The following is a 20,709-nucleotide window of genomic DNA, read 5'->3' on the forward strand; positions in this document are numbered from 1 at the left end:
TGAAAGAACAGTCGTAAAAGGTAGAAAATTTGCCGGGCTGAGCAGCATCTACTAAAAATGGTGTCGGGCATAGTGTTTAGCAACTCCAATGTGGCCATTGGTAAGTAGAGCCGGTAGCAACGGCTGGCACCGGTGAGAAAAATCTTTCGGTTTGGCGTGGCTGATGAAACCATTTCCGTAGGTGGCCTCATTGCGGCGGAATTGCTGCAATCGAGCAATGCGATTGAGGTAGGCTGGGGCACCGAAACGTCGATCAAGTTTGCCAACCACTCGCTGGTGTGCATCACAAACAACGATGTGCTGCGCGCTCTGGCCCGGTTGGCTCCAACGTACCGGCTGTACGGTGCAACACCGATCGAACGCACGCAAATTGATCACTGGCTAACGTACACGCTGTCGATGGAGAAAGACCCATCGGATGAGTTGACGTATCTGAACAAATGTCTTGGCCCGCTAACGTATCTCGTGGCAAACCATCTGACCATTGCTGATTTGGCCGTTTTCAACGAACTGTACGCACGGTACGAGGAGCTGAAGCGGATCGGTATTCCAGTGCACGTGCAGCGCTGGTACAACCTGATGCTGGCACAACCGAGCACCGTGGAAACGTTCCGCAAGTATGGCCAAGAGTTGGCGCAGTGCAGTGCAACTGCGGCAGCGGTGGCACGTACGAAGAAGGAGCCCACTCCCGACAAGGGCTCAGAGCGGGCAAGGGAACAGGGCAAGTTTGTGGACCTCCCGGGAGCCGAAATGGGCAAAGTGGTCGTTCGTTTCCCACCGGAAGCGTCCGGTTATTTGCACATTGGCCACGCGAAGGCCGCCCTACTGAACCAGTACTACCAGCAAGCGTTCCAGGGAACACTGATCATGCGCTTCGACGATACGAATCCGGCCAAGGAGAACGTACACTTCGAACAGGTGATCCTGGGTGATCTGAAAATGCTACAGATCGAGCCGGATCTTTTCACGCACACCTCGCAGTACTTCGATCTGATGCTCGACTACTGCGTGCGGCTGCTGAAGGAAGGAAAAGCGTACGTTGACGACACGGACCCGGAGCAGATGAAGAAGGAGCGCGAAGAGCGGGTCGAGTCGAAGAACCGCAGCAACGCCCCGGAGCGCAATCTGGCGATGTGGGCCGAAATGGTGAAGGGCTCCGCGGCGGGCCAAAAGTGTTGTGTTCGCGCCAAGATTGACATGTCATCGGCGAACGGGTGCATGCGCGATCCGACGATCTATCGGTGCAAAAATGAGCCACATCCGCGGACGGGCACCAAGTACAAAGTGTACCCGACGTACGACTTTGCCTGTCCCATCGTCGACGCGATCGAAAACGTAACGCACACGCTGCGCACAATGGAGTACCACGATCGGGACGAGCAGTTTTACTGGTTCATTGAGGCACTCGGACTGCGCCGACCGTACATCTGGGAGTATAGCCGACTGAACATGACAAACACGGTTCTGTCGAAGCGTAAGCTCACGTGGTTCGTGGAACAGGGGCTGGTGGATGGTTGGGATGATCCACGGTTTCCGACCGTGCGAGGAATCCTGCGCCGGGGCATGACCGTCGAAGGGCTGCGCGAGTTTATCATTGCCCAGGGCTCGAGCAAATCGGTCGTGTTTATGGAGTGGGACAAGATTTGGGCGTTCAATAAGAAAGTGATCGATCCGATCGCTCCACGCTACACGGCACTGGAGGCAGAACGTCGCGTTCCGGTGATTGTGGCCGGTGTACAACCGGGCACCATGCAGGCTGCCGTGCATCCGAAAAATGCGGAGATCGGCCAGAAGACGGTACACTTTGGACCGCGCGTGCTGATCGATTTGGCCGATGCGAAAGAGCTGAAGGAGGGCGAGAATGCAACGTTCATCAACTGGGGAAATTTGATGGTTCGGAAGGTGAACCGGGGATCGGATGGTGAACCGGTTTCGGTGGACGCAACGCTCAACCTGGACAACAAGGACTACAAGAAGACGCTCAAGCTGACGTGGCTCTGTGAGCTGCCGGCGGACCAGTACACTCCGACGTATTGCGTGTACTTCGAGCACATCATCAGCAAACCGGTGCTGGGCAAGGATGAAGATTTCAAGAATTATATCGGCCACCAAACGAGAGTAAGACTGACGTGTGAAGGAATGTCAGTGTGGGCAGTTAGTTTTTATTTTTTAACATCTTCCCAACAGACCGAAGTACCAATGTTGGGCGATCCGGAGCTGAAGAAGCTGGCCAAGGGAGACATAATACAGCTGCAGCGCAGAGGCTTCTTCAAGGTTGACCAAGCGTATCATCCGCCGAGTGAATTCAGCGGTGCCGAGACGCCGATCGTCCTGTTCGCCATTCCCGACGGACACGCGACCACTCAGGCAACGGCCAACGTACCCAAGAAGGAAGTGACAGAGGTGAGTCGGTTGTTTCTTTTTATGTCCTTTTATTTTTTTCCGAGTCTCACAGGAACACCCGGTTTCTTGTTGCACTAAGGGAATGGTGGCGTTTTGTTTGTGACGCTTTGGGTTTTTCTTTTCATATCTATAATTAGATTTTCCCCAAAAATAGTCTCGGCTCTAGTCTCAATCGTCGTTAATGTCGCGAAAGCTTCCAACAGAGTGAGCTTTTTAAAATGTGGTATCCATCATTATTCCTATCTCGCTTGCCGCTCTTGTACACGAAAGAAGCACCGCGAAAAGTAAATGAAGAGAAAGTAAAAAAATGACGCCCGTATCGCAGCAACATGTTCTGCATTTGTGTTGGTGCTGATCGCGCGCCACTCGCGACAGTGGGGAGCCCAATGTGATGATCCAGCGTGGTTATTATTTTTCTTTCGCTCATTGCCTGCTTTGCTCACTCAACATTGCCACGTACCGTTGTGTTTAGTTGGCGCTGAAGGAGAAGAAGCTTGTCGTGGACGAACTATCTTATCTGAAATCGCGGTGTGTTCTCTTAGTCTTCCATTTGTGGGGTGCCACGCGGATGTTGTAGCTTGCATTGCTAATCGTTTCTCACATTTCCTTTATTCTGTGCAGAGTAAGAAAGCGAAGCAACCGGCGAAAACTGCTACCGGTCCTGTAGCCAGTTCGGCTGCTGCTGCGGGTGCCAACATTTTGGACAGCTCAATCATCCAGCAAGGCGAAACGGTGCGCAAACTGAAAGCGGCCAAAGCACCAAAGGCGGACGTCGACTTGGCGGTAAAAGTGCTGCTCGATCTGAAAGCCCAATACAAGGCGGTGACGGGTAGTGACTGGAAACCGGGTGCCGTTACCACCGCCCCAGTTGCTGCGGTAAGTTCCACCGCCACCGTTGCCGCATCGGCCGACGCCACTGCACTGAATGCAAAAATCATCGAGCAAGGCGGCGCAGTGCGTGACCTAAAGTCAAGTAAAGCACCGAAATCCGAAATCGACGCCGCCGTCAAAGAATTGCTTAATCTAAAAGCACAATATAAGAGCGCTACGGGAAGTGATTGGGTAGCGGGATCGGCAACACCCAGTAGTGCACCGAATCAGCAGCAGCAACAGCCGCCAGCCATCGGGGCCGATGCACTGGATGACAAAATCGTCGCGCAAGGGAACTTGGTGCGAGATTTGAAGGCGAAAAAGTCCCCTAAACCGGAGGTGGATGCAGCGGTGAAGGAGCTGTTCGCACTGAAAGCACAGTACAAGGCGGCCAACGGCGGAAACGAGTGGAAACCAGCGCCCGTGGCTGCTTTGAAACAAGCCAACACGAATAATGCCTCTGGCGGCACCCCGGTGACGGAGTTGAACGACAAAATCGTATCCCAGGGTGACCTGGTACGTGAGTTGAAAGCTAAGAAAGCTCCCAAAGTAGACATTGACGCCGCCGTGAAGGAGCTGCTTGCACTGAAAGCACAGTACAAGCAGGCGACCGGTGGTCACGAGTGGAAACCGGGCTGTGTTCCGCCGCCGGTGCCTGCCGGTGTCGCCAGCACGACGAACGAGGCCATACTGCTGGAGCAGAAGATTGCCACACAGGGGGAAAAGATTCGCGCGCTGAAAGGCAGAAAAGCGGACAAGGCGACCGTCGACGCCGAGGTGAGTGTGCTGTTGAAACTCAAGGCAGACTACAAGTCGGCCACGGGCAAGGATTGGAAACCAGCGGTGGCGGCGGTGAGTGGACCAGCAGCAGTAGCGCCGGTTAAGCCAGTAGAATCTGGCAAAGAAAACATGTCCCCAAGCGGCGGCGACGGCTCAGGGGAGAGGGAAGCGGCAGCCGAGAAGATCATCAAACAGGGTGACACGGTGCGCAGCTTGAAGAGTGCTGGTGCCGCGAAGCAGGCGGTGGATGCTGCGGTCAAAGCGTTGCTCGAGCTAAAGGCGGACTACAAAAAGCTGACCGGCAGTGATTATGTTCCGCCGCCCGGTGCGGCCAATGTCGGTGGCCGGCAGCAATCTAAACCGGCACCGTCGAAGAAAGAAACGAAACCCCCGAAACAGGAGCCGAAGAAGCCGCAGGAACGGAAGGAAGAAGTCAGTGGTACGGGGCCCAAAAAGCAAACTCGACTCGGCCTGGAAGCGACCAAGGAGGACAACCTGTCGGAATGGTACTCGCAGGTCATCACGAAGGGTGAGATGATCGAGTACTACGACGTCTCCGGGTGCTACATCCTGCGGCACTGGTCGTTCGCTATTTGGAAGGCGATCCGCACTTGGTTCGATGCGGAGATTACGCGGCTCGGCGTCAAGGAGTGCTACTTCCCGATCTTTGTCTCGCGGGCCGCACTCGAGCGCGAGAAGTCGCACATTGCCGACTTTGCACCGGAAGTGGCGTGGGTCACAAAGAGCGGCGACTCGGAGCTGGCCGAACCGATAGCGGTGCGTCCGACGTCCGAAACCGTCATGTATCCGGCGTACGCCAAGTGGATCCAATCGTACCGCGATCTCCCAATACGGCTCAACCAGTGGAATAATGTGGTGGTACGTACAGAAGTGTGGCTATCGCGTAGTGACCGCTTTTGAATGTCTAACAACGACAACCTCTTTTCTTTTCAGCGCTGGGAGTTTAAACATCCGCAGCCGTTCCTGCGCACGCGCGAGTTCCTGTGGCAGGAGGGCCACACGGCGTTCGCGACCAAAGCGGAAGCGGAGGAAGAGGTGCTAATCATTCTCGATCTGTACGCAAAGGTGTACACGGACCTGCTGGCGATTCCGGTCGTGAAGGGGCGCAAGACGGAGAAGGAAAAATTTGCCGGCGGTGACTACACGACCACGGTCGAGGCGTACATCTCGGCGTCGGGGCGCGCGATTCAGGGAGCCACCAGTCACCAGCTGGGGCAGAACTTTTCGCGCATGTTCGACATCGTGTACGAGCACCCGGAAACGAAGGAGAAGGAGTACGTGTACCAGAACTCGTGGGGCATCACGACGCGCACGATCGGGGTGATGGTGATGGTGCACGCCGACAATCGGGGGCTCGTGCTGCCGCCCCGCGTCGCCTGCATCCAGGTGGTGATCGTACCGTGTGGCATCACGGTCACCACGACGGACGAGGAGCGGAAGCGGCTGTACGAGAGTTGCCGCGAGCTGGAGCAATCGCTGGTGGGTGCTGGGATTCGGTGCGAAGGCGACTATCGGGACAACTATTCGCCGGGCTGGAAGTACAACCACTGGGAGCTGAAGGGTGTTCCGGTGCGCATCGAGCTGGGCTTCAAGGACCTGCAGAATGGACAGTTTGTGGCGGTACGACGTGACGACGGGACGAAGCGAACGATCCGGCGTGACCAGGCGACGGCCGAGTTGCCGAAGCTCCTCGAAACCATCCACGGCAGTATGTTCGCCAAGGCGAACCGGGATCTGCACGATCACATCAAGGAGACCAAGGAGTGGCCCACGTTCTTGCAGTTCCTCGAAGAGAAGAACATCATTCTGACACCGTTCTGTGGCGTGACGGAGTGTGAGGATCGCATTAAGGCGGACAGTGTGCGAGACGAGGGAGCGGAAGCGGAACCGGGAGCACCTTCGATGGGTGCCAAGTCACTATGCATCCCGTTCGACCAGCCGGCCCAGGTGGACCCGAAGAAGGACAAGTGCGTTCACCCGGCCTGTGGTCGTCCGGCCAAGTTTTACACGCTCTTTGGCCGAAGCTACTAAACCGCTCTCGGTCCCCCGTTGCGTCGACCGCAGTTGAGGAAGCGCGCTGTAACTAGTTGTCCACGAATTGGCAAATAAATTTGATTGCTTGAAAAGTACCCTTTTATTTGTTTACATGAGCGACATCCGTAAGAATCCGCTTGAAAACCGCTAATCCGGCAGCGTCCGCTTCGGCTTCGGTATAAATTTGACGCTGCCCGAATCAGGCCGGATTTCTGAAATTCTAATAGGGGAGCATGATCAGGCGCCGCTAGCACGGGTAGCACCCCGCTAGTGCGGCTACCGACCAGTAGGGGCAGCATCGTCGTTTGCACGTTGACATACAGGTAGCGCCACTTGTGGTTTAACTTTCATTTAATTTCAATTTGAATTATGCAAATTTAAATGTTCATAAAAACATCGGCTACGGACGGAGAAGAAAATACGTCATTTCGTGAGACACTTGTTCGCGGTGTCAGCAGAGTTGAATTAGCCCCGAATTTATTACAAATATCAGCTTCTTTGAGAACTGCTCCCGCGTTACAAATAAGTCGCTGTAGGTTCTCTCGTGTATCTGTGCTTGTGTGGGATGCTATCCGGGTTTAGCGTTTTCGTTTTGAGCCATTCTCACACAATCCGTTTCCCTAGCCGGTGTGTAGCGTGTATCAAGGATGCCGAACGGCGCGATTGGTTTGCGGCCCGTTTTCGTCCCTAGTTTAGCAACGGTTTTCACTACTGCGCACTGTGCTGATCGCCATCATCCGCGGTCCCATATTAAGATGCGGAATATATGAAAAAATATATTTATATTATTTTTACACTACACTTGTATCGTACCACGGTCGCCGCAAAGTGGAGCGCGCTCAGGTGGAAAATAATAATAATAATGTTAATAGTAAAGTTGTAAAGTTATCCGCTAACGCGCACCCGCACTGTTCGTCACTGACAGCCGTTGACCATCCATTCTCCATTGCACTGGTGATGGCGTTCCTCCCCCCGGTTTGTTTCATCGTCAACGTCCCGTCTCGTTGCTCTTCTTGTTTTGTTCCTCGGCTCGTCAGTGGCCGGTCTCAATTCTTAAGTAAAAGCACTCTCCCGGCCGGGCTTTTCCGGGGTAATGAAAGTTGAATTTAAACTGCAATAAGATTGCATTTTGTTGCGTTTACGCTGTTTAGCACTGTCACAGCAAGCATCGGAAAAAGGACGAGTCAGATCAAGTAGCCAACTCTCTTCTTCGCGTCTTTTAATAAAATTCTTTTCTCTTTTCTTCACGGGCCGCCAATCTCTCTCTCTCTCTCTCTCTCTTTCTGCGGATACTCCTACAAATGAATTGGATTAAGAAGAGTACGGGCTACGGATGTTGCTCAATGTCACTTAAATTAGCAAAATCGTTAATTCCTCTTTCCGTTGTCGGGAGAGAAATGGAAGAGAAGGATCAGAAGATGTAGACGAAGTTAAAACGTGTGTAGAGGCCAATTTGGAGCGGAATAAGTTAAGTTTTGTCCCCTGAGGGCGATCGCTTCGAGTGCTGATCGTCCATTTCGTCGTGCTGTTCGTGTTGCTGATGAAGGAGATCTCGTTGATCCTGCAGCTGCTGATCATGATGATGATGTTCGTGGTGCTGCTGATGATGATGATGCTGATGGAGGTTATCATGATGGTCGTTGTGGTCGTGCTGAGGATCGGTAGCCATTGCTTGCACACTTTCGGCACTTCCGCCATCGGGACCATGCGGGACGTCGTTAAAGTGTTCATCTTCCGACGGCAACTGTACGCCACCATCGTGGCGGTCAGTGGGCACCGTAAGATGCAGGGTGCTAACACTGGGGAGAACCGGCCCTTCTCCGACGACGGTGGCTGGCACGGCCGGTGGCGGTGGTAACGGTGGTGTCGGCCGAATCGAAACAATCTTGGCGTGCTCCGTTTCCACGAGCTCACGAAGTTCGTCCTGTGTGGCAAAAAGATGCGGTCGTTAACACAGAAGAACCCATGCTGCGCTGTGCTCGATCGTCGCTACTTACACCCCAACCGAGCTGCTCGGACACAAAGAGGCACCCATCGTCGCAGTCACCGGTCCAGGCAACATCCCGCCGATTACCGGGCAGATCGAAGCACAGACCCTCGCCAAACATCATCGAGCGGAAGAAGCCGAAACTGCCGCCGCCGACTTTGTCGCGATTGATCAACAACCGCACGCAATCATCGTTGACGTACTCGACGAGCGACGCGAACGGCTGCACGGTCAACGAGGTGCCCATGATGATCAGCAGATCGCACTCGGCAAAATCGCGGTGGGGCAACATGTGAAACCGTTCCGGGAGCCCCTCGCCGAAGAACACAATGTCCGGCTTGATGACACCGCCGCACGGGCATGTTGGCACCTCGTCGGCAAAGATTTTCTCTGCAAAAACGTAGTAGGCGTCAGGAAGGGAAGCCACGGTAACGATGGTGATGCTCGCGTGAGTGTTCGCACCGCACGGCAGGCTTACCTTTCACGAACTCCAAACTGTAGGCCGTCTTGCACTGCAGACAGTGGTTGGTGTAGAATGTGCCGTGTGCTTCGACGATCTTTTCCGCGTCTATGCCCGCGATCCGCTCGAGCGTATCTATGTTCTGCGTGTAGTGGCGCACCAGGAGACCCTTCTTCTCGAGCAGCCGTACGAAGTAGTGTGACGGTGTGGGCTTGAACGTACCCGGGTACAGCTCTTTGGCGAGCGTAAAGAACGGTTTCGGATTCTGGTACAGATACTCGAGCTCAAAGATCGCCTGCGGATACGGTAGGTTGTACTTCATCAGATTGTTGTACAACCCGGTGTCCGGCGAACGAAAGTCTGGTATTCCGGCAGCTGCGATGGAGATGGAAATACACGAGGTCCATGAGGTGCACAAAGGTGAACGGTCGCAATATACTCACAAGTCGAGATGCCCGCACCGACCATGGTGACGATTTTTTTGAAACCACCATTCTTCCAGTGCTTGATCACGCCTTCGACGTCGACCGTCTCAAGGACGCGACGTCCCAGGTTAGCACCAGCGGTTCCATCCTTATCGTCGAGCCCATTGGATGAGTAGAAACCGAGCTTATCGGAAATGTACTGTCGGATGCGTTCGATGCAGATCGATTCCGGACGGTACGCATCGTCGTCGTCCTCCTCTTCGCTGTCGTCAAAGTGTGGAAACTCTGGTCCCACGGGCGCTCCGTTCATGGTCGGGCCAATCGCTGTGATGGTCGGATCCGATGCGGGCTCTGTCAGCGCCAGAGGCACTGGACCCACCACCGAAGGGGCTGCCGCTACTGCATCTGCCTCTTCGTGCAATACATCGCCGCCATCCATTGGCGGCCCCGCGATGGGTGGCGTTTGGTGCTGTGCTGTTGGTAGTGACTGCGCTGCTGGGGGTCGCTCCTCGGACATTCCGACGGCGATTCGGCGCACACCCTCGGGCAGTCCTCCACGGGTGAACGCAAACTGTTTCAAAGTGCACCGAACGAGCGCGGAAACACGGCGGGACGAAGCGTGCTGTGATAGAACGCTTGCTAGGCAACAAGCGTTCACAGCCAGCTTCAGCGCACGGGCGACGGCGACGACGACGAGGACTTTATGCCGAACACTTTCACGATTTCACCGATGCCAATGAATTAAAGCGCGGAGACACCAACGCAAACGTCAACCCCAAGCGAATCGTATTTTCGTCTTTCTTCGTCGTCGTCGTTCGTCGTTGTCGCTTTTTTGCTTGACAAAGAACTGACACAAGCTCGGCTGCAGCGCCAGTGCTGCCAGCGAAGACGACTATCCAGCAGTCGGGCGAACTCGCCAGCGACATCCGCTGATGGTCGCCTGGATGACAACAATGTGGCGAAAATAAGGTTGCATTGCTATCAATTTCGTAAGATTTTCATTTCCCTCCTGTTTGGGAGCAAGATAAGAGGAAAAACTGCTGTAAATCGTTGCTCAATCGTAGGATTTCTTTCTTTGTTTTTATTCGCCCTGTGCATCAGTTGTCAACACTGGCGGGAGAGCTGTCAAAGGTTACGCTTTCTTGTAAAATCCTGTACTGTTCCGCGCAGCGTATGTTTTCGTAGATCTCGCTGTTCAAACGCGCGTCAAACGAAATAAGCTGATCGTTAACTTCAATTGCGTGGTGAATTGTACGCTTGTACGGCATTATCTCCCGCGGCGGTGCTGCGCCTTCCGAAAATCGTTGACAATCCTTGGTGCATGGTTTGTAAAAAAGCGGCAATCAGTGCGATGCATCGGAAGTAGGAGTTGAGCGAGGTTTGTATTTTTAGCGCAGAAACGAGCGCCAACCGACGAGCGCTCCATCAAATCTTGGGGATTATCCCGATCATTCAGTTGGAGATCAAAACGAAGGCCTCCATCAACCGAACAATGGCACAAGTGGCCGAAAAGTCCTTGCAGTCGGTCTCCACGGTAGAGGACGAGGAGGACTTTGGGCCGAAGCTGGTCGAAAAACTGGAGGTTCGTGAGGAGCTGGCGATCATTTCGAGAAAAACATGTGTAAACACAAATTCTAACCTCATTTCTCGCTTGCAGGGAAATGGCATCACGAGTGGTGACGTTAAGAAGCTCGCCGAGGCCGGCTTTCACACGATCGAGGCGGTAGCGTTCGCTCCCAAAAAGCAACTGCTGGCCATCAAGGGCATCTCGGAGGCAAAGGCAGACAAAATTCTGCAGGAAGCGACCAAGCAGATTCCGATGGGCTTTACGACGGCCACCGAGTACCACCAGAAGCGGTCCGAGATCATACAGCTGACGACGGGCTCGAAAGAGCTGGACAAACTGCTCGGCGGTGGCATCGAAACCGGTAGCATCACGGAGATGTTTGGCGAGTTTCGTACCGGCAAGACTCAGCTGTGCCACACGCTGGCCGTCACCTGCCAGCTACCGGTCAGTCAGAATGGCGGCGAAGGAAAGTGTATGTACATCGACACGGAGGGCACGTTTCGGCCGGAACGGATGCTGGCGACGGCCGAACGCTTCAAACTGGTGGGGACCGACGTGCTGGACAATGTGGCGTACGCCCGGGCGTACAACACGGACCACCAACTGCAGCTGCTAATGCACGCTTCGGCCATGATGGTTGAGTCCCGGTATGCGCTGATCATCGTGGACAGTGCGACCAGCCTGTACCGGACCGATTACTGCGGACGGGGTGAGCTCGCGGCGCGTCAATCGCACTTGGCGAAGTTTTTACGCATGTTGCTTCGGTTGGCCGACGAGTTTGGGGTGGCGGTCGTCATCACCAACCAGGTCGTGGCACAGGTCGATGGTGCGGCGATGTTCAATCCGGATCCGAAGAAACCGATCGGTGGCAATATTATAGCGCACGCGTCGACCACCCGGCTGTACCTGCGTAAGGGGCGCGGTGAGACGAGAGTATGCAAGATTTACGACTCACCGTGTTTGGCGGAGAGTGAGGCAACGTTCGCAATCAATCCGGACGGAGTCGGTGACGTAAAGGAGTGAACTCCCGGCGTGCCGCTTAGTGTTAACTTTACTCTCGATGGATAATTATCGTTAAATAAAATGAGTTGATAATATTTTTGTAAGCCGAAGAAAATCTGCTGCTACAAATCTGTCTGCTGCAAATAAGGGTTTCTTTTGTGGTTTACAACATGCCCATTTCTCTTTTTCCTAAAAAAAAACCGCTCCTAATATGCTCGTTATACTTTATTTTTAAATGTTGTATATATGTTTGCATTACATTTGTTTCGCATTATCAGTATAGGGAGAAAAGAGAAAGAAAATTAAAATAAAAAAGACAAGGAGAGATACGCGTAAAAACCACAACTTAACCTCTTAAAACGTCCTAATAATGCCTATAAAATCTTCCTACCACCGAGTTTTTTTTTTGTTTGCTTCAAAGAATAGAACTACCTTAAGCCTAGGACATCGTATGTCCTTGTGGATCGTATAACAACATAGATCGAGAGTGATGGTAATCCGGAGGTAGCGGTGCGCGGTGTTAGTAAATGTGAGGAATTTCGTATAATCTCTGCCGATACCAGATTGTGCCGATGAGGTCCAAAGTATGGGTGCGAATCACCAATGAAACGTGTGGCGGGAACACAAAATGCACGTCCTATTTCTCCTTCGGTATAAATGGTTGTGACGGGTGTGTTACGATTGTGACACGCCACAGCACGTGATACGTTATATATTATCGCCCACAAACTCGTCTAAAAATGGTTGTACTATCAATTGTGTTTGTCCATCTCCTACCAAAACATACCCTAAACACATTCGCCCATGTGCACCGTCTGTTTGCCATTATAGGGCCCACCCGTTTGGCCAAAAAATGCCATTTATTATCATCTAACCGTTTGTTTGTTTCCTTTGCTTGGCCGATTTGTTTTCACGTTCATCTCTGCGCCACGGAAATCTTTAATCTCTACAATATGTTTGTGTGCAATTTACGATCGCTGGCTCGGCTCGTAGTTCCCGATCTGGATAGGGGCTTATTATGTGGGCATTACTTGTAAACGCTTTGCCGAAAGCCAATCCTATCACTGGATTGCTCCCCCGTGAAACCTCTATGAAACCGGCTGATTACTGATGATTGGACAAATTGCAAACGTGGAGGAAGGTGAACCAAAGAGAAATCGTCAACGTTGACCCCGCGACGGCACAATTTAGAAAGGAATGAAAAAGGGAAACAATGGGTTCGTCACACGGGCGAAAGAAACTCTAGTAGAGAAGACCAAACCGGTACGATAATAATCGGTAAACTTAAAGCGCCTCCGTTAATCATGTCAAATCATGCTGCAGATGGCCTGCGATTGTCCTGAAGGAACCGGGGAGCATTCCTGTCCCGTGGCAGAAGCCCGCCTGGGAAACAAGGGCCGCGTCCTCGAGAGGTAGATTCAAACCAGGGTCCAAGGCGGCCAGCAGGTTGGCCTCCGACGCGTCGCCCAACAGCTCCGCCAGCTGCGCCGTCGGTGTGCTGGACAGTGACTGTGGAATGCGACCTCCGGCCACGCCACCGCCGTACGATGGCGGCGGTATCTTTTTCGGGTCGAGCTGGCCCTGCTGGATGGCACGCCAGATCTCCATGTCGGTCGGTGTGAGCAGAGTCGGCGATACGGTCATCATAAAATCGTCCATTGTCGATCCGGGCGATCCGTCCGATTCGGTGAGGAACCGCTTGCCCGAAAGACCACCGTTGCCACCGGACAGTGGTTTGAGCGGTCGACCGTTGGCGAAAACATTATCCGTCTGGATGGTGAGCGGACGCACGATGGAGTCACTCAGTGGAGCCTGGCCACCGATCAGTGGATTGGTCGAACTGAACAGTACGCCATCTTCTCCATCTTCACCAACTGTGGAAAAAGAGTGAGAGAGGAAGCGACGACAGGGCTCGGGGATTAGTAAAACTTTGGCCAACTAAACACAAAAGAGAATGTGGAACAAACTTACGGCTAAAGATCATATCGTTTACGCCGTGCTTAACGATGTCATCATCGGTGTCCATCGGCATGCATTGGACCGTGTCGTCGATGAGGGTTTCCGGTGGTGTCAAGGGAATAGTGGTCTGTAAGAACAAAACCAAACGGATTAGGGCGAACGATTGTAATGCAGTCAATTGGCTCTAAATGTGGTTTCTTTCTCTTTCTGCGTGGTCGGTTTGGGGTAGACTTAAGGGGCTTCAATGCGCTTCACATGAATTATGAAAGACTAACTGAGGAACCTTTGTCATCATAAAACTATCGAAAAAGGAGTAGCATGTTTTGCCAAAACCCATTTTACCATTTGTTAGGTATACATTGAATATTGAAAAAAAATTATTGAAACTCTTTCAGAAAATTGGTAATTTCTGCCGCTAATAGTGACACATTTTCTTTATCGCATCAATTAATGGTTTGTGATGAGGAAAACGTCAACGTCAAGGTTTCCTTTTTTAAAGGCTGTTTGTGAACGTCTGGGTTTAAAACGGCCCCATCTGATTGTAGAAAACATCGTTCTAATTCATAACATTGAACCTTTAGCCTCATTTCAAATTGCTTTGGCATTTGAATCGCCTATTCGATTGACGTTCCGAAAATTCAGTTTATCCGCCAGACTGAAATGGATCAAATAGCTTGAACCGCCATCGAACGGAGCAGCGCCAAACCTTCATCGCATTGAGCGCGTATCGATCAGTGTGTGTGGAGGCGCATAAATGCCATACCGTTGCACAGAACGAGGTCATCCCGGGTCGCCATGTGTCGAGCCGGAAGCCGAGCCGAAGCCAAAGGAAACCCCACCGTTTCCCAGCAACCGTAGGCGTGCGTTAAAACGGCACAGCATGCTGCGAACAGTCCATGCCATTATGTGACCAGTCTTTTCAAGCAATTGCAGTACGAAGGAGCGAAAGTTCAACATCCTCTCGTCGAGTGCACGCCATCGGAGAGGCCCGAAGACCACCGTGCAACCGAAGGATACCCTACAATCTAGGACTCGCAGAGTAGAGCACGGATAGCAGCGTGGGAATAAGTGGGATTAAGCATGGCGCAGCTTTCTCTCACTTTCACTCAGCGTGTGGCGAGCGAGAGTCCCCCTAAAGCTAGACATAGTTTCACTGTGACGTCACCGTAGCTGGTGACGTCATCGTTCACTTCGGGTCCGAGTGGCCCTCGCGAAAAGGGGAAGTACGGCCCACAATACGAACATCGCCGAACACCGAGTATTCTGCTTGCGCTTTCGTTCGGCGCACTACGGCGCCACTAGTGGCACGTGACGCGTAGTCGTATGTAGTAGAGCATAGGATTGGGTTCCCCGCCGAAGCAGGATTTGGCCCACTTTCCCGCTGGAGTGTTGCGCCACGGCCACCATCTAAAGCGCGCGGACATGATGGATCGCTTTTCAGGATGAAGCTCGCTCTCTAGGATGGTGTTCGGTTACATGGCCTACTTTTTGTGTCACACTTTCGCAGCTGCTGCTGCATGCTGCACAAGATCTAGGTTAGGATGACAAGGGGACCTTATGATGAAGCACGCCTTTTTGTTGCCCAAATAAAGTCTACACGGAAACCAAACGACGCGCAGAGAGCGAAGAGAAAGAAAACACCATTTAGACAATTGATCAATTTTTGGGAAATTTATTTGTTTATTCTTTCGCTTCATGCACCACTTGTGATTCATTTTCATCCTGGTTGGACGGCCGTCCCGGCACGTCCATCCCAATCTCCCCCGTCCCACCACTTCGGGGTAGCAGCCGTTCGATGATTCGCTTCCTGAGACCCTACATTCCTGTTTGCTTGACCCCTGATTCGAACCTCTATAGCACTTTTCTACGCTGCTACGCCTCGTTTCGGATTGCACCGGGAGGCCCTACGGAACTATTTCGATGGAGTAGCGGTGTTTTTGTTAGAGGTTTAGATATTTTGCTTCCCACTGTGTTGCCACACCCAATGCCCGCGCTGTTTGTGATAGTTGGTTTATGCTTGCGGCGTGTCCGGTGTTTCCGGCTAGTTCCTCTCATCATACGTGCCTAGGATCATTTATTGCGTATTCAGTATATGTGGATTCCCCCGCTTGGGTTTTAGCCGCCGTCGGTTTACATCTTCGGTAAAAACATTTACCAATACTTACTTGGAACCTACTGCTAGAACTTGATTAATCATATAAGTCTTTTGGAATAATTTTTTGCGTTCAGCGCACGCCCTTGGGGGAGTTTCTGTTCTGCCACAGAAGACACCGGTTCATGGGCCGGGAACGAGCGTTGAAGCGAATTCGTTTCTCAGTTCTGAACTCTAACGGGTGATCGGTGTCCGGTCGGTGTGTGTGATTGGTTTTGATTGATTGGTAATTTTAATGTTTAGACTTAGTTTCCATTTCCCACCCTGCGATTTCGTTTCCTTTATATGGTACCTTATAATGGCGACATTTAAATTGCATTTTTGATGTTGCTTACGCGGTTCGTGTGACAAGATAAACGGAGACGACGCTCCTGATTAGGAGAGGGTGGTATTGCATGGGGCGCTGTTTTAGCTTTAGTGCTCGCCTTTATCGATATCAATATTACCGCCAGATTGCTACCAACTGCTGGTTTAAGATTTGTTTAGCTTAACTACCGTGAGGGAAAAGATTGAACATTGAAAAACTACGCGTTAGATTCGTTCGTAATTATTTGCATATTATTTGCACGACGCTAGCTCTAATAAGTGTGCACCAGAAGAAAAATAAAAATACGCGACAGTTGAAAGAGAGAAAATATGAACCTTTTTTTCGGTTGCGAGCCAGATAATCGCAGTCCCGGGCGTTTGCGGCTGCTAACAAAAAACGAAAATTCCAACTTATATCCTTTCACTAAACAGGGACGGAAATCTTTTCGTTAAACTTTTCCACCACCGGATCCATTCGTTTGGCCAAAAGATTATATCTCTCACGCGCAACGCTTTGTTTTTTTTTTGAGTTACAACACACCACAAACGAATGTATTGATGTGTATTGATCAATGTTGCAATTGATTGATCTTTTCCATTTATTATTTTGTGTTGCGATTTGTTGGTTCCGTCTTTGCTTCTCTTGCTTCGTATCGGTGGTTCTACGGGGTTTGATTTTTAACACGCTTCACATTCGCGGGGAGGGTTAATTTTTCAATTGCACAATTGTCTCTCAGATCTATTCGATGACCACTGCCTTTCTGAGCAGGCTTTTCCGACGCGCCGCCGAAGCCAAATATGGCCGTATTTGATTTACCGCTTGCTTAACTCTCACTAACTAATCACAATCCGCTGCCAAATCCGCCAACGCAAACACCACGCTGCTCAGTGCTCAACACAACTTATACCGGCCATCATGTGTATACACAATAGTAAAACAACCGTTTGCAACCCCCTTGCGTTCTCTGCCTGCGTCGGTTCCTGTGGACTCTGGCCTAATCAGTTCTTTTGTTTTAGAGTATTGTTTAATGCGTTTTTTGTGTTGCTTGCCGTTAAGGTTGCGCGTGTAAAACTTTGCATCCATTCTTTATTGGTTTGCGTCCTTACGTAAGATAAAATATAAAGCCACTTGGGTGGCTTCTTGCTGGATGAACGGTTTGAGGTAATCCATTATCTCCTATCGGTACTTGGCCGGCGTACGGAGCAATCAAAGTGTGTTTCGTTGGTGTTCAGGTTCGTAACGGAAAACAATCCACACGCATAGTCCAGCTGCGTTTACACGAAAACTGGACAAATGTTCCTAGACAGTAACAGTACACTAACTAAGCGGGAACTAATTGTTAAATAACAGTAAAAAAAACACATTCTCAGATAACAGTAACAACCGATACGAATAAAAAGGATCCGTTTTTTGTTGGCTTGGCATCTGACGCGCCAGTAGGCCGCGCCTGGTTGTGATTTGGTTTCTAATTTAATGATGTTCCAAAGCATCAGCATTTCGAGCCGCCAACGAATCAACAATCCATCCATCTATTCTTTTCTTTTCTTTTTGTTTGGTGTACTATATTCCTTTTGTTTCATCACTTGTCCGTGTTCTGCTTAACTTTGATATTTGCCACATTTAGTCCAACACTTACAACACTCTTTAAACTTCAACTCGGATAACATTCTAATCGCGTAACATGCCCTCTATCTATCCTGCCCGTTCCGTTTGCCCTCCAAATCTCTGTTCCTAACACGAGCGCCTACTGGGGGGTGGTAGTGTAATAGTGAGTGCGGGAATAAATAAAACGAGACATAACACTTATCCGTTGTATCAGTCAATCCTAAGTTTAATTAGTTGTCTCCTCGTATAAGTATGCTTTTCTCCTTCTGCTTTATTTAATGAAATACGCGCCAGCAACGCGTCTCCCATACACTCCGACATATTAATGATGATGATGATCATGGCGGCGCAGTAGTTTATCTGCACTGGGTGGTCAAATCGTTTGATCGATTAGCCGCTAGTGCCATCAACTTTGACTGAGATTGACGCACTACCTTCCGGTAGGCTTACGCGGTTACGATTGATAAGATATATTCGTGTATAATTATTATTCTCTTATTCGTCCGGTTATCCGGTTCTACTGTCATAAGTGTGTGATTTATGCCTTGCGCTGTGTCTTCCACTCTCAATACACATTTTATCGGGTTTCAAGCAATGAAACAAACAGAAAACGTTACTTGTTCCTCCATAACTCTAATATTTCATTTCATTAGCATAGCATTTAGGTTGCGTTTAAGAAACAAGCTCTAAGTTGTTCACCCACCCACCGAGGGCTGCATGCGGGTTGTCTCTAACGTTAAGGAGGATGTTGTAAATGTGAATGTTTCAATTTTAACAGCTTTCTTTCGCGTGTTGTCATATTTTGTCGGAGAGGCCGGTTTCACAGTTTGACTTCCACTCTAGCAACGTCCACATCCACTCTAGGTCATACATATATATATACGTTTTTATATATATTTTTATATGTTTAAAGCTTATTGAAATATTGTTGTTGCTTGGTAGTGATTACCGTGGCTATTTAGTGGTTTGCGATTGCTGTCTTCCTTGCCGTTGGCAGTGCTACGTTTACTTCACTGTCTCTGTACACCGGGTGCCGCGGGTCAGTGGACGCCGCGAATGCCGGAACCGTCGGGGTTCGTCCCCTGAGCATCACACACTACTACGCACCGCACCGTCGGGTAATAAAATGCTTTCGGTTTAAAAAATCCATAACTCACGCTTAAGGTAAAAATATTCTGTGTATCGTAGATTTGTACGTCGAGTTTACGCTTGGATCCTGAATGAAACTCATCTGAAACCACTGCACTACTGGCCTCCGCTTCCCACCACACTATCTTGGCCGCTATACTACGTAGTTGGCAGCACTCCGCCGAAGCCGGCGGCAGCGGCATTCCGTTGGTAACTACGCCATTAATGAAATGGCAACCACTGAAACTCGGTGCCGGTGGTGGTGCCTGCGGTGTACCGTGATGTAAGACGGCCCCCGGAAAGGTCTCCACACGTCTCCGATTCACAATTCAGACTCAATTCAGCCGCAACACGCAAACAAAGGTCTGGCCCGAGGGGAGCAGCAGCAATGCATCGTTTATCGCGGGCAAAACTATGACCAACAACGAGAGGGTTGAGGCCGGCGGTTTTGATAGTGTTTTGCTAATTATATAACACACGGGCCAGACGGCCGTGCGAGAGAGGGGCTTGCTTCCGGGGGCTATTTATACGCCACCTTAACTCATCTCGCTCGTGGTGGGAATCTGTGATCACGAGAGCACGCGATCTTTGCACGGTCTGCGGCCTGATGCACTGTTGTGTGATGGTGGTGAATAGATGCGCACCACAACCGGACACACCCTCTTCCCGTGGGTAGGAATTGTAGGAAAATTCCCAAACAAAGATCAGTGACACGCGCGCGTTGGTCGGTGGCAATGGAGGCGCCTGGTTGCCAGTGGCTGGGTGTGTGGAAGCTGGAATGCAGAGTGCCGTGCCGCCGCGGCCGCTGGGTCTTCACCATTTCAACCTAACTTAAGAGGGAAAAAGATAAACACGCAATTTCTACTCAATTCTTCTACTCAATTGTTGTTGTTACATTTTTGTTTGCACTTTTCGTTCCATTGTACGATGGTTCCGGTCTCCATTTGTTCGGCGCCAGAGACAGAGAGACAGAGGTATATTTGTGTACGCTGTTTGTTTACTATGTTTACTGTTTCGATTTGTTTCAAAGAGGTAATACGTTTCCCACGTTATTGATATCGGTGTTCGATGTTGTATAATTGTTGCTCATTCTGTTCTATTGCAAAAGGTTGCCCTAGGTTCCTTCTCGCTCAGAATCCACGTCTGGGTTAATCTACTTTGAGAATGTTGTTTTTCTTTTTTTACTTCATATCCATATGTTCAGTATAATATTGTACACATCTACATATGTTTGCTTAGCTTTGTTTGAGGGGGATTACGATTAAACCACTCGTCCCGCCTAAATCCTAACACACCGGTTCGGTTTCGGACACGATCATTCGTACACGCTACCCCGTTTGGAAAGCTTGTAAAATATTAATTGATTTCCACTATAGCACTACGCTGGACATGAGAATCCTCCAATCTTGATGATGTCGAGCGTGATCCCGAGAACGATGCGTGAGCTGGGCTTGCGAAAAGATTGCCTTTCGGGATTCAGTTGTTTATGTACTTAGAGAGAGATAGAGAGAGAGAGAGAGAGCGGTAGAGAGACCAATCTGTGTCCATTGGCCATCACGAAGAGCTTTTTGCTTGTTTAGAGTTTTGTTGGAAATCAAAATATGAACGAAGAACGAACCATAGTTTGGCCTGTGAGCTGATCTCGTCTCCGGGAATTTTGAGCTCATAAATTGTGGCTCCTGGCGATCGATCTTGAAAATCCAGATTGAGTGCATCGGAAAGTATCGTACACGGACTGGGCATCGATTTTGGTTTGATGTTGTCATTTTTATATTAAATACAATTTATGTGCATATCATCGTAAAAAACCACGATCGAGAATTAAAGCTTCTACCATTTTCTTTTGTACACCGAAACGAAGCAAAACGAGCTGCTGGACAAAGGCCGGTTTGGTTGCGCGTCCTCTTGTTTCTTTCGCTCTTGTTTTGTATGCTTTGTATTATGATTTTTGTACCTTTGGAGCTCACGAATAATTGTAACAAACGGCACGCAACAGCCACCATCAACAA

At 50.5% G+C, this 20,709-nt stretch overlaps 4 protein-coding genes across 4 annotated transcripts in view; 2 read left to right on the plus strand and 2 right to left on the minus strand.

The window, feature by feature from the left end:
* Window positions 1-57: 57 nt before the first annotated feature.
* Window positions 58-6,166, plus strand: LOC131206995 (bifunctional glutamate/proline--tRNA ligase). Its single transcript, XM_058199602.1, has 5 exons — window positions 58-100; window positions 182-2,118; window positions 2,188-2,403; window positions 3,025-4,932; window positions 5,008-6,166. The coding sequence occupies exons 1-5, from the start codon at window positions 58-60 to the stop codon at window positions 6,103-6,105; spliced, it is 5,202 nt and encodes a 1,733-aa protein (XP_058055585.1). The 3' UTR covers window positions 6,106-6,166.
* A 392-nt stretch (window positions 6,167-6,558) lies between these two features.
* Window positions 6,559-9,635, minus strand: LOC131206933 (NAD-dependent protein deacetylase Sirt2-like). The gene is made up of 4 exons (XM_058199537.1): window positions 8,999-9,635; window positions 8,574-8,930; window positions 8,106-8,485; window positions 6,559-8,032 (listed from the first exon to the last, which is right to left on the minus strand). The coding sequence occupies exons 1-4, from the start codon at window positions 9,495-9,497 to the stop codon at window positions 7,577-7,579; spliced, it is 1,692 nt and encodes a 563-aa protein (XP_058055520.1). The 5' UTR covers window positions 9,498-9,635; the 3' UTR covers window positions 6,559-7,576.
* A 570-nt stretch (window positions 9,636-10,205) lies between these two features.
* Window positions 10,206-11,570, plus strand: LOC131206934 (DNA repair protein RAD51 homolog 1). Its single transcript, XM_058199538.1, has 3 exons — window positions 10,206-10,304; window positions 10,373-10,562; window positions 10,638-11,570. Exons 2-3 carry the CDS (start codon window positions 10,473-10,475, stop codon window positions 11,568-11,570), a joined length of 1,023 nt encoding a protein of 340 aa, XP_058055521.1. The 5' UTR covers window positions 10,206-10,304; window positions 10,373-10,472.
* A 252-nt stretch (window positions 11,571-11,822) lies between these two features.
* Window positions 11,823-20,709, minus strand: part of LOC131206996 (protein similar-like) — a 109,039-nt gene continuing 100,152 nt past the window's right edge. The window contains exons 12-14 of the mRNA XM_058199603.1: window positions 18,730-19,005; window positions 13,521-13,635; window positions 11,823-13,423 (exon numbers count right to left, since the gene is read on the minus strand). Coding sequence (XP_058055586.1) covers window positions 12,852-13,423; window positions 13,521-13,635; window positions 18,730-19,005 — 963 coding nt within the window. The 3' untranslated portion in view covers window positions 11,823-12,851. The remainder of the gene's footprint in view (window positions 13,424-13,520; window positions 13,636-18,729; window positions 19,006-20,709) is intronic.

This window comes from Anopheles bellator, chromosome 2 (genome assembly GCF_943735745.2).
Source record: "Anopheles bellator chromosome 2, idAnoBellAS_SP24_06.2, whole genome shotgun sequence".
NCBI lineage: Eukaryota > Metazoa > Arthropoda > Insecta > Diptera > Culicidae > Anopheles > Anopheles bellator.